Source organism: Oncorhynchus mykiss, chromosome 31 (assembly GCF_013265735.2).
Source record: "Oncorhynchus mykiss isolate Arlee chromosome 31, USDA_OmykA_1.1, whole genome shotgun sequence".
NCBI classification, from domain to species: domain Eukaryota; kingdom Metazoa; phylum Chordata; class Actinopteri; order Salmoniformes; family Salmonidae; genus Oncorhynchus; species Oncorhynchus mykiss.
The window spans coordinates 8,574,437-8,587,668 of NC_050571.1; the positions used below are offsets into that span (position 1 = coordinate 8,574,437).

Here is a 13,232-nt window from a genome sequence, read left to right on the forward strand (position 1 = left end):
AGGTGACGTATTGGTTACAACTGCCCAGTCACTACCATATCTCACCCTCGTTTCATGTCTCCCTTCTCAGGCCGGTGGTTCCTGGTCCCCTAGCTAATGCTGTCCCCCACGACACAACACCAACACCCCTGGACATCGAGGGCAGTCCGGAGTATGCTGTCAGATCTCTGCTGGACTCTCGGCGCCGTGGGGGTCAGCTCCAGTATCTGGTGGACTGCAAGGGGTCTGAGGAGCAGTGTTGGGTTCCGGTGGAGGACATTCTGGATCTCAACATCTTCTGTGATTTCCACCTTCGCTACCCGGATCGACCCGCTCCTCGTCCCAAGGTCGTCCACCTAGTCGTCCACGTCCTGCGGCCGTGCATCAGAGGGGGGTCATGTCACGTCTGCTCCTCCCTTCTGACGTGCGACGTTGCCGGAATACTAAGCACCAGTCTTGGGAATCCTCATTACGCGCACCTGGCATCCATCATTACACGCACCTGGCATCCATCATTACGGACACCTGGCATCCATCATTACACGCACCTGGCATCCATTATTATGGACACCTGGCACTCATCGTTATGATTCACACCTGGACCTCATTTCTTCCTCTGTATAGGTCCCTTCATTTTGTTCCTCAGTTGGTTTTGTACCTGTGTTCATGTTACCTTGCTTCTGATACAGTGTCTTGTTTCATGTTTGTTGTTTTCATTAAACGTTTTACCTGCAGTTCCTGGATGGGAGACCAGATGCTGCTGGAAGTGGTGTAGGAGGCACTCTTTCCTCTGGTCTAAAAAAATATCCCAATACCCCAGGGCAGTGATTGGGGACACTGCCCTGCTGACTCTGAGGTCAGTAAAGATCCCATGGCACTTATTGTAAGAGTAGGGGTGTTAACCCCGGTGTCCTGGCTAAATTCCCAATCTGGCCCTTAAACCATCACGGTCACCTAATAATCCCCAGTTTACAATTGGCTCATTCATCCCCCTCCTCTCCCCTGTAACTATTCCCCAGGTCGTTGCTGCAGATGAGAATGTGGTCTCAGTCAACTTACCTGGAAAAATAACGGACAAATAAAATAAAAAAATGTGTCACTGCAACCTTAAAGGTCCTAAATTATATCAACATTGCCCTTAATTCTAAGCAATGTTGTGCTGCTATTTTGATTGACTTGGCCAAAGCTTTTGATACGGTAGATCATTCCATTCTTGTGTGCCGGCTAAGGAGTATTGGTGTCTCTGAGGGGTCTTTGGGCTGGTTTGCTAACTACCTCTCTCAAAGAGTGCAGTGTTTAAAGTCTCCAAGTGAGTACCCCAAGGCTCAATCCTAGGCCCCATGCTCTTCTTAATTTACATCAACAACATAGCTCAGGCAGTAGGAAGCGCTCTCATTCATTTATATGCAGATGATACAGTCTTATACTCAGCTGGCCCCTCCCCGGATTTGCTCTACAGCAAAGTTTTCTTAGTGTCCAACAAGCTTTCTCTGCCCTTAACCTTGTTCTGGACATCTCCAAAACAAAGGTCATGTGGTTTGGTAAGAAGAATGCCCCCCTCCCCACCGGTGTGATTACTACCTTTGAGGGTTTAGAGATTGATGTAGTCATCTCATACAAGTTCTTGTGAGTATGGCTAGACGGTACAGTGTCCTTCTCTCAGCACATATCTAAGCTGCAGGCTAAGGTTTCCTCTATCGTAATCGCTCCTCTTTCACCCCAGCTGCCAAACTAATCCTGATTCAAATGACCATCCTACCCATGCTAGATCACAGACGTAATATATAGATCGTCAGGTAAAGGTGATCTCGAGCGGCTAGATGATCTTTACCATTCAGCCATCAGATTTGCCACCAATGCTCCTTATAGGACACATCACTGTACTCTATACTCCTCTGGAAACTGGTCATCTCTGTATACCCGTCGCAAGACCCACTGGTTTATGCTTATTTATAAAACCCTCACTCCCCCCTATCTGAGATACCTATTGCAGCCCTCATCCTCCACAACACCCGTTCTGCCAGTCACATTCTGTTAAAGGTCCCCAAAGCACACACATCTCTGGGTCGGTGCTCTTTTCAGTTCGCTGCAGCTAGAGACTGGAACGAGCTGCGAAAAACTCTCAAATTGAACAGTTTTATCTCCATCTCTTCATTTAAAGACTCAATCATGGACACTCTTACTGACAGTTGTGGCTGCTTCGCGTGATGTATTTTTGCCTCTACCTTCTTGCCCTTTGTGCTGTTTTCTGTGCCAATAATGTTTGTTCCATGTTTTGTGCTGCTGCCATGCTGTTGTCATGCTGTGTTGCTACCATGTTGTTGTCATGTGTTGCTGCCATGCTATGCTGTTGTCTTAGGTCTCTCTTTATGTAATGTTTTGGTGTCTCTCTGGTCGTGATGTCTGTTTTGTCCTATATTTCTATTTTTAATCCCAGCCCCCGTCCCGCACGAGGCCTTTTGGTAGACCATCATTGTAAATAATCATTTGTTCTTAAACTGACTTGCCTAGTTAAATAAAGTTGAAATAAATCAAATCCAATTTTATTCACCAGCCATGCTGCACCGTGTGTACATGATTATCTGCTCCTCAATCAAGCACAGACTTGACATTTGTCTCAAGTTTACTAGCAGCAATCTAGTGATTTGAGGAGAGACGATTCCTCGGCCCCACTGCGTACTTCCTTCAGCGTTCATACTTTGTCCTGTTTATATCCCTTCCCCCCTTTCCCTAGTCCATGTCGATTGGTTCAGACCACATGTCATGTCCCCTCCCCCCTTTCCCTAGTCCATGTCGATTGGTTCAGACCACATGTCATGTCCCCTCCCCCCTTTCCCTAGTCCATGTAGGTTGGTCCAGAAACTACATGCAACACTAATCATTGTCGCTGGTGCATTGCAGTTTCGCTCTCGCTATAATATTGTCAACCTAATTTGTTTTCGATCTGTAAATATCATCTCTGTCTGTCTGTCTGTCTGTCTGTCTGTCTGTCTGTCTGTCTGTCTGTCTGTCTGTCTGTCTGTCTGTCTGTCTGTCTGTCTGTCTGTCTGTCTGTCTGTCTGTCTGTCTGTCTGTCAAATACACCCCACTATCATCACGAGACCATATCTTATCAGATGCAAAAGCCCTGAAGTGTATCACAGCTATAAATCCATTTCAATGACGCTGTGGCCTCCCTCCATGTCTCCCTCTGTCCACATCCAAAACAATACACTAGGGTTCAACTCTAATTGAATTAAAAGTCTTCAAGACAAAGACAGTCTTCAATGACTATAAGCTGAGTTAATGACTTGTCAGCGATCTGAGCATCGAAGCCACTTTGACAGACAAGACACACCTGGTGCTCACATCACACAGTCAGCATGAAAAGAAAGAGGATACCTATCATGAGTTTATAATGCCCTCTTTTAGCTTATGTTCTGGGCTAATGTCCAAAATGGCACCCTAGTGCCCTATAAACCCTATACTATATAGTGAATAGGGTGCTGTTTGGGAGGAATCCTTACCGTCCGTTGTGGTGTTTGCTACACAGCTGTGGTCAGGGAAGTAGGTGGGTTCAACCACAACATAACACATGTCAACTGTAGTGGGTTCAACCACAACATAATACATGTCAACTGTAGTGGGTTCAACCACAACATAATACATGTCAACTGTAGTGGGTTCAACCACAACATAACACATGTCAACTGTAGTGGGTTCAACCACAACATAACACATGTCAACTGTAGTGGGTTCAACCACAACATAATACATGTCAACTGTAGTGGGTTCAACCACAACATAACACATGTCAACTGTAGTGGGTTCAACCACAACATAACACATGTCAACTGTAGTGGGTTCAACCACAGCATAACACATGTCAACTGTAGTGGGTTCAACCACAACATAATACATGTCAACTGTAGTGGGTTCAACCACAGCATAACGCCTGTCAGCTGTAGTGGGTTCAACCACAACATAATACATGTCAACTGTAGTGGGTTCAACCACAACATAACACATGTCAACTGTAGTGGGTTCAACCACAACATAACGCCTGTCAGTTGTAGTGGGTTTAACCACAACATAACGCCTGTCAGCTGTAGTGGGTTCAACCACAACATAACACATGTCAACTGTAGTGGGTTTAACCACAACATAACGCCTGTCAGTTGTAGTGGGTTTAACCACAACATAACGCCTGTCAGCTGTAGTGGGTTCAACCACAACATAACGCCTGTCAGCTGTAGTGGGTTCAACCACAACATAACACATGTCAACTGTAGTGGGTTCAACCACAACATAACGCCTGACAGCTGTAGTGGGTTCAACCACAACATAATACATGTCAACTGTAGTGGGTTCAACCACAACATAACGCCTGACAGCTGTAGTGGGTTCAACCACAACATAACACATGTCAACTGTAGTGGGTTTAACCACAACATAACGCCTGTCAGTTGTAGTGGGTTTAACCACAACATAATACATGTCAACTGTAGTGGGTTCAACCACAACATAACGCCTGACAGCTGTAGTGGGTTCAACCACAACATAACACATGTCAACTGTAGTGGGTTTAACCACAACATAACGCCTGTCAGTTGTAGTGGGTTTAACCACAACATAACGCCTGTCAGCTGTAGTGGGTTCAACCACAACATAACGCCTGTCAGCTGTAGTGGGTTCAACCACAACATAACACATGTCAACTGTAGATGGGTTTAACCACAACATAACACATGTCAACTGTAGTGGGTTCAACCACAACATAATACATGTCAACTACAGTGGGTTCAAACACAACATAATACATGTCAACTACAGTGGGTTCAACCACAACATAACAACTGTTGGCTGTTGTGGGTTCAACCATAACAGAACACCTGTCAGCTGTAGTGGGTTCAACCACAACATAACAACTGTTGGCTGTAGTGGGTTCAACCACAACATAACAACTGTTGGCTGTTGTGGGTTCAACCACAACATAACAACTGTTGGCTGTAGTGGGTTTAACCACAACATAACGCCTGTCAGTTGTAGTGGGTTTAACCACAACATAACGCCTGTCAGTTGTAGTGGGTTCAACCACAACATAACGCCTGTCAGCTGTAGTGGGTTCAACCACAACATAACGCCTGTCAGCTGTAGTGGGTTCAACCACAACATAACAACTGTTGGCTGTAGTGGGTTCAACCACAACATAACAACTGTTGGCTGTTGTGGGTTCAACCACAACAGAACACCTGTCAGCTGTAGTGGGTTCAACCACAACATAACGCCTGTCAGCTGTAGTGGGTTCAACCACAACATAACGCCTGTCAGCTGTAGTGGGTTCAACCACAACATAACGCCTGTCAGCTGTAGTGGGTTCAACCACAACCTGTCAGCTGAGGTGGTGTGTTACATTTGAACGTAGGGGGTACTTTACCTACAGCCACTCTGTCAAACTGATGTTCTCTCCCGGGCTCTGCCTCGGTCTCTTCCAACACTGCAGGGAAATAGGAGGATAATTCAGCACTGAGGCTATCCATTTCATTGCCTGCAGTTGACTTTCTTCTTTGTGTTCTTGAGACATGCAGAACAGAAAGATTGGATGATGCGTTACAGTACATCAGTTATGATAACACTAGATCCATAACACAGCAGCAACAGCAGAGAAAGATTAGATAATACTATTATAATATATCATATCATAGCATATTGACTCTATTGTAGTAATATTATTGTAATATATATTTTATCATAGTATAGACTGTATTGTAGTAATAATACTATAATATATATTATATCATAGTATCGACTGTATTGTAGTAATAATACTATAATATATATTATATAATAGTATATAGACTGTATTGTAGTAATAACACTATAATACATATCATACCATGGTATATAGACTGTATTGTAGTAATAATATTATGATATATATTTTATCATAGTATAGACTATGTTGTAGTAATACTATTATAACATATCATATTATATCATAGTATATAGACTGTATTGTAATAATACTATTATAATATATAATACTATAAAGACTGTATAATAGCAATAATATTATAATATATCATAGTATATAGACTCTATTGTAGTAATAATATTATATCATAGTACTGTATATAGACTCTACTGTAGTAATAATATTATATCATAGTATATAGATTCTATTGCAGTAATAATATTATATCATAGTATATAGACTCTATTGTAGTAATAATATTATATCATAGTACTGTATATAGACTATACTGTAGTAATAATATTATATCATAGTATATAGATTCTATTGCAGTAATAATATTATATCATAGTATATAGACTCTATTGTAGTAATAATAACATATATCATATTATTATATGACCCCTGCTTTCTCCTCTGTCTGTGTCCTCTGTATAATACTGAACCCCTGCTTTCTCCTCTGTCTGTGTCTTCTGTAAAACAGGAAAGTTCACTTGTATCGAGGCTCGTTTCCATCTGGAGAGGCAGATGGGCTATTACCTGATTCAGATGTACATCCCCAGCCTTCTGATTGTCATTTTGTCCTGGGTGTCCTTCTGGATCAACATGGACGCTGCACCTGCCAGAGTGGGACTGGGCATTACCACCGTGCTCACTATGACCACCCAGAGCTCCGGCTCCCGAGCCTCCCTCCCCAAGGTGAGACAAACTCCCTAACCCAGAGCTCCTGCTCCCGAGCCTCCCTCCCCAGGGTGAGACAAACTCCCTAACCTAGAGCTCCTGCTCCCGAGCCTTCATCTCCAAGGTGAGACAAACTCCCTAACCAAGAGCTCCTGCTCCTGAGCCCCCCCCCCCCCCCCAAGGTGAGACAAACTCCCTAACCCAGAGCTCCTGCTCCCGAGCCTCCCTCCCCAAGGTGAGACAAACTCCCTAACCCAGAGCTCCTGCTCCCGAGCCTCCCTCCCCAAGGTGAGACAAACTCCCTAACCCAGAGCTCCTGCTCCCGAGCCTCCCTCCCCAAGGTGAGACAAACTCCCTAACCCAGAGCTCCTGCTCCCGAGCCTCCCTCCCCAAGGTGAGACAAACTCCCTAACCCAGAGCTCCTGCTCCCGAGCCTCCCTCCCCAAGGTGAGACAAACTCCCTAACCCAGAGCTCCTGCTCCCGAGCCTCCCTCCCCAAAGTGAGACAAACTCCCTAACCCAGAGCTCCTGCTCCCGAGCCTCCCTCCCCAAGGTGAGACAAACTCCCTAACCCAGAGCTCCTGCTCCCGAGCCTCCCTCCCCAAGGTGAGACAAACTCCCTAACCCAGAGCTCCTGCTCCCGAGCCTCCCTCCCCAAGGTGAGACAAACTCCCTAACCCAGAGCTCCTGCTCCCGAGCCTCCCTCCCCAAGGTGAGACAAACTCCCTAACCCAGAGCTCCTGCTCCCGAGCCTCCCTCCCCAAGGTGAGGAGAGGAAGAGGAACACAGCACACCTGCACCTGTCTTTGACACACACAGAGATACAGACATGAACACACACACACACAGATAGAGGCATGAACACACACACACACAGAGATACAGACATGAACACACACACACACAGATACAGGCATGAACACACACACACACAGATACAGACATGAACACACACACACACAGATACAGGCATGAACACACACACACACAAACACACACACACACAGATACAGACATGAACACACACACACACAAACACACACACAACAGTCAGATACAGACATGAACACACACACACACAGATACAGACATGAACACACACACACAGTCAGATACAGACATGAACACACACACACACTCACACACGCGCACACACACACACACACACACACACACACACACGCACACACACACACACACACACACACACACACACACACACACACACACACACACACACACACACACACACACACTCTCTCTCTCACCACACTGTCTATTGTCCTGGATGAAATACAAACCACACTGTCTATTGTCCTAGATGAACTACAAACCACACTGTCTATTGTCCTAGATTAACTACAAACCACACTGTCTATTGTCCTGGATGAACTACAAACCACACTGTCTATTGTCCTAGATGAACTACAAACCACACTGTTAATTTAACTAGATGAACTACAAACCACACTGTCTATTGTCCTAGATGAACTACAAACCACACTGTCTAGTGTCCTAGATGAACTACAAACCACACTGTCTATTGTCCTAGATGAACTACAAACCACACTGTCTATTGTCCTAGATTTAACTACAAACCACACTGTCTAGTGTCCTAGATGAACTACAAACCACACTGTCTATTGTCCTAGATGAACTACAAACCACACTGTCTAGTGTCCTAGATGAACTACAAACCACACTGTCTATTGTCCTAGATGAACTACAAACCACACTGTCTAGTGTCCTAGATGAACTACAAACCACACTGTCTATTGTCCTAGATGAACTACAAACCACACTGTCTAGTGTCCTGGATGGTAAAACTAACTCAACATAAGGAAAAAAATGCCTTTTTAAAGAAAACTATTTTTGCTATAGGGATTTTCAGATTAAAAAGGAAGAGGGACATTGCGTGAGGGACTAGTATTTTATAATTATGTCCTGGAAAAGTATCCTCCCATTTTGCTTGTTGACATTAGGTGATTCATGTTCTCTGGAAAATTGAACAAGTGAACCGTGATTTCTATGCAGTTCAGCTGTCACAATAATGATCACACAGCACAGCTGAGCGTAGGTGCACACAGCACAGACTGCTCTCCCTCTTCCACGCCTCACTGACTTGGTGCTGCATTGGTGACAGGGAGGGAAGGAAGGAGAGGATAGAGGGCCATTTTGAAAGTCACCCTTTACTGTGTCATTACTCAACAAATAGCCACCACAGAAAAGTAACTTTTTTTTGCTGCCATTATTTTCCAGCCCCCGTGTTGTAGTGCTCTACTTTCAATACGAAAAGGTGAAGAAAATGTCCAGCGGAGTAATACATTTCACCACTTTAAGTGATCTAAGTGCTGTAAAACACATCAAAATATCTGATCTGGAGTGGAGAAATAGAAATCAATCCACAATCCAACGACACCAGGAAAGAGTAAAACAGTAGTCTGCGTTCTGTCTGTCTCGGGCTGCTGCCTTCTTACCATTTGAACAATGTCTTGTGAACCATGCATTCTGTAATGCCACCTAAGCTGCATTCCAGGGCCACTTGGTCACTTGGACTTGTCAAATACAGTGAGCTTCAGCTGAACTGACAAGCCAACCCAGTCTAGCTTTAGCCCCATTTCCAGGTCAAAGATGTGGTTTCCGTGTCTCACTCTATCTCACTGCCCAGGCAGAGCAGAGTCCTGCCAAGCCAACTGACCATACAGACTACTGTGTACTGGACAGTTCTCAGAGTTAGATGGTAAATGTTGTCTTTGTAGCAGACATCACAGGATTATTAGATACAGATACATATATATAGATGGTACCAAGGTCCGTTTCAATTGAATAGTCTACAGAATCCAGATTAAAAAGTCACCTTCTGTTGTTGGTGTTGGTGTTGTTGTTGGTGTTGGAGTTGTTTGTGTTGGTGTTGTTGGTGGTGTTGTTGGTATTGTTGGTGTTGGAGTTGTTTGTGTTGTTGGTGTGTGTTGTTGTTGGTGATGGTGATGTTGTTGGTATTGTTGGTGGAGTTGGTGTTGTTGGTGTTGTTGTTGTTGGTGATGTTGGTATTGTTGGTGTTGGTGTTGTTGGTATTGTTGGTGTTGGTGTTGTTGGTGGAGTTGGTGTTGTTGGTGTTGTTGGTGTTGTTGGTGGTATTGGTGTTGGTGGTGTTGCATTTGCTGGTGTTGTTGTTGTTGGTGTTGTTGTTGTTTTTGTTGTTTCTATTCTTGTTTTTGTTGTTGTTGTCCTCCTACTTACCACCGTGTCCTCCTGCCCACTCACAGGTGTCGTATGTGAAAGCCATTGACATCTGGATGGCCGTGTGCCTCCTGTTTGTCTTCTCGGCCCTGCTTGAGTACGCTGCTGTGAACTTCATCGCTCGGCAACACAAGGAACTGCTGCGCTTCAGGAGAAGGAGGCGACACATGAAGGTCAATTAACTGCTTTTTAAAAAATATTATTAGGATTCACTTTTTATGATCTAATCATAGACTAGACAAACACTTTTCACAGGAACACTTCCAATCACCTGCCCCCTCCTCTCAGACCAGAGCCAGTCTCAGTTCAATATTTAGCTTTTTGCTTTCTCATATTCTCTACAAGTACACAACAGTTCATATGTAATGCTGGGAGAGTATTGAGAATCCTTAAAGCCCTTAGGATGCATCCCAAATGACACCCTAGTCCCTATATAGTGCATTACTTTTTAACCAGGGTCTATAGGGCTCTGGTTAAAAGTAGTGCACTATAAAGGGAATAGCATGCCATTTGGGACACATCCATGGACAAAGCCCAAACAGAAGAATGAGCTACTGTATGTATCAGATCCACAACAATGTAATTATTCCCACATACCTTAATAACGTAGTCTGACATAATCTATCATCTAACAGGCCCAAGAGCACACCAGGTTGTAACTGTTGGCCTTAAAGGCCACTGCATTACAACATTCCCAAAGGGTGGTGCCTGTTATCCTCGTATCAAAGTTGTCATACCTAGTTTGTTATGCACATTGACCAAAGCAGTTGGCAAGACAGCACAAACAGATCTGGGATCAGGCTATAGAACAAGTAGATTGAAATTGAATACACCATCTCTACACTGTGTTTTTAATAAGATCTCAAATTATTTTATTGAAACTCCATCGCTATCGTATATCTGATGGTGTTTGTGATATTGATGTCTTGATGACTGAATATCAAATACAGCTATCAAAGTATGACTCATTTTAGTAATATCTATCTACCACAGAGCATGTTGCTCCATCTCTTCCTAAAACTCATTTAGTAGTATCTGTCTACCACAGAGCATGTTGCTCCATCTCTTCCTAAAACTCATTTAGTAGTATCTATCTACCACAGAGCATGTTGCTCCATCTCTTCCTAAAACTCATTTAGTAGTATCTATCTACCACAGAGCATGTTGCTCCATCTCTTCCTAAAACGTATTTAGTAGTATCTATCTACCACAACACAGAGCATGTTGCTCCATCTCTTCCTAAAACTAATTTAGTAGTATCTATCTACCACAGAGCATGTTGCTCCATCTCTTCCTAAAACTCATTTAGTAGTATCTATCTACCACAGAGCATGATGCTCCATCTCTTCCTAAATCTCATTTAGTAGTATCTATCTACCACAGAGCATGTTGCTCCATCTCTTCCTAAAACTTATTTAGTAGTATCTATCTACCACAACACAGAGCATGTTGCTCCATCTCTTCCTAAAACTCATTTAGTAGTATCTATCTACCACAGAGCATGTTGCTCCATCTCTTCCTAAAACTCATTTAGTAGTATATATCTACCACAGAGCATGTTGCTCCATCTCTTCCTAAAACTTATTTAGTAGTATCTATCTACCACAGAGCATGATGCTCCATCTCTTCCTAAAACTCTGATCCAGCTAGGGGACTATTTCTCTGCATTATTCATCTAATTTCTCTGAGGTGAAGCTAGATGGAGGAATTCAAATGGTTATTATTCTTACCATTTAATCAATACATTTTATGTGTCCAGATTAATTGATTAAAACCAAGACCGTGTGATTTCATAAGAAGTAAACCTGTCAGCCTTGAGGGGGGGAATATAGAAGAAGTCTGAGGAGGTGACTGGTGAGAACCGCAGGAGGTGGAGGAGGAAAAGGAGGAGGTGGAGGAGGAGGAGGAGGAGAAGGAGGAGGAGAAGGAGGAGGAGGAGGAGGAGGAGAAGGAGTTAGAGGAGGAGGAGGAGGAGAAGGAGGAGGTGGAGGAGGATGAGGTGGTGGAGGAGGAGGAGGTGGAGGAGGAGGAGAAGGAGGAGGAGGAGGAGGAGGAGGAGAAGGAGTTAGAGGAGGAGGAGGAGGAGAAGGAGGAGGTGGAGGAGGATGAGGTGGTGGAGGAGGAGGAGGTGGAGGAGGTGGAGGAGGAGGAGAAGGAGGTAGAGGAGGAGGAGGAGGAGGAGGTGGAGAAGGAGGAGGTGGAGGAGGATGAGGTGGTGGAGGAGGAGGAGGTAGAGGAGGATGAGGTGGGGGAGGAGGAGGAGGAGGTGGAGGAGGATGAGGACGAGGAGGTGGAAGAGGAGGGAAAAGAGAGAAAACACAGAAAATCCTAGAAGGAGTTAGACATAAATATTCCATAAACTCCTTTTCATTCCATGCGCTGACCTGGCAGACAGGCAGGCAAAGAGGCTACAGCCACAGACTATGTCCAGGGAATGTGAATCCATTCAGTCATTCAAAAGAGAGTAAAAAAGCAGAAAATAAATCCTCAGTATTATTGTTCTAATCCATAATCCCTGAAAGGAGGGTATGTACTCAGTGAGGGTAGATTAGTCAACTGTTCCCTGGAGCACTAGTCTGTCTCAGGTAAATCGAGAAGCTGGCCACATTCCTAATGGCAACCATACGGCTCTGGTCAATAGTAGTGCACTATACAGGGATTAGGGTTCCATAGGGCTCTGGTCAATAGTCGTGCACTATACAGGGAATAGGGTGCCATAGGGCTCTGGTCAAAAGTAGTACACTATACAGGGAATAAGGTGCCATATGGCTCTGGTCAAAAGTAGTGCACTATACAGGGATTAGGGTTCCATAGGGCTTTGGTTAAAAGTAGTGCACTATACAGGGAATAAGGTGCCATAGGGCTCTGGTCAAAAGTAGTGCACTATACAGGGAATAAGGTGCCATAGGGCTCTGGTCAAAAGTAGTGCACTATACAGGGAATAGGGTGCCATTTGGGACGTAAACTCTGAGTACCATACAGTGCTTAGTACTCTAACCTCTACAAGAGATGATAGCTGGTAGTCTGTAAATCCCAATGTTTGGCAGGAATGACCCAATTCTTCATCCAGCCTTTTAAACAGTATGAGTTCAGGAGATTCCGGTTGGGTGATGTCATCATGTACTACTGTAGTATGTGAAATACAAGTCAAGCATTTTTCTGCTGCTTTTTATAGAAAATGCTAACAAATTCTTGTTTCGAGTGGTGTTAGGCCTGTATAGTATTGCAGTTAACAATATTATAATAGTATTGCAGTTAATAATATTGTTATATTATGTTATTATCATTACATTGTTTTATGTAATTATTACCAAATATCCTGTGACTAGGCCTTTATGTAGAGATATTTTGAATTAACCTCCACTGGCCTCTCTTTCAT

The 13,232-nt window shown here is 44.0% G+C and overlaps 1 protein-coding gene across 4 annotated transcripts in view; it reads left to right on the forward strand.

Annotated features, from left to right (window-relative positions):
* Positions 1-13,232, forward strand: part of LOC110504553 (glycine receptor subunit alphaZ1) — a 99,921-nt gene that overhangs the window by 72,932 nt on the left and 13,757 nt on the right. For all 4 annotated transcript variants that reach the window (XM_036969878.1, XM_036969879.1, XM_036969880.1 and 1 more), the window contains 2 exons: positions 6,417-6,631; positions 9,880-10,026. In XM_036969878.1, coding sequence (XP_036825773.1) covers positions 6,417-6,631; positions 9,880-10,026 — 362 coding nt within the window. The remainder of the gene's footprint in view (positions 1-6,416; positions 6,632-9,879; positions 10,027-13,232) is intronic.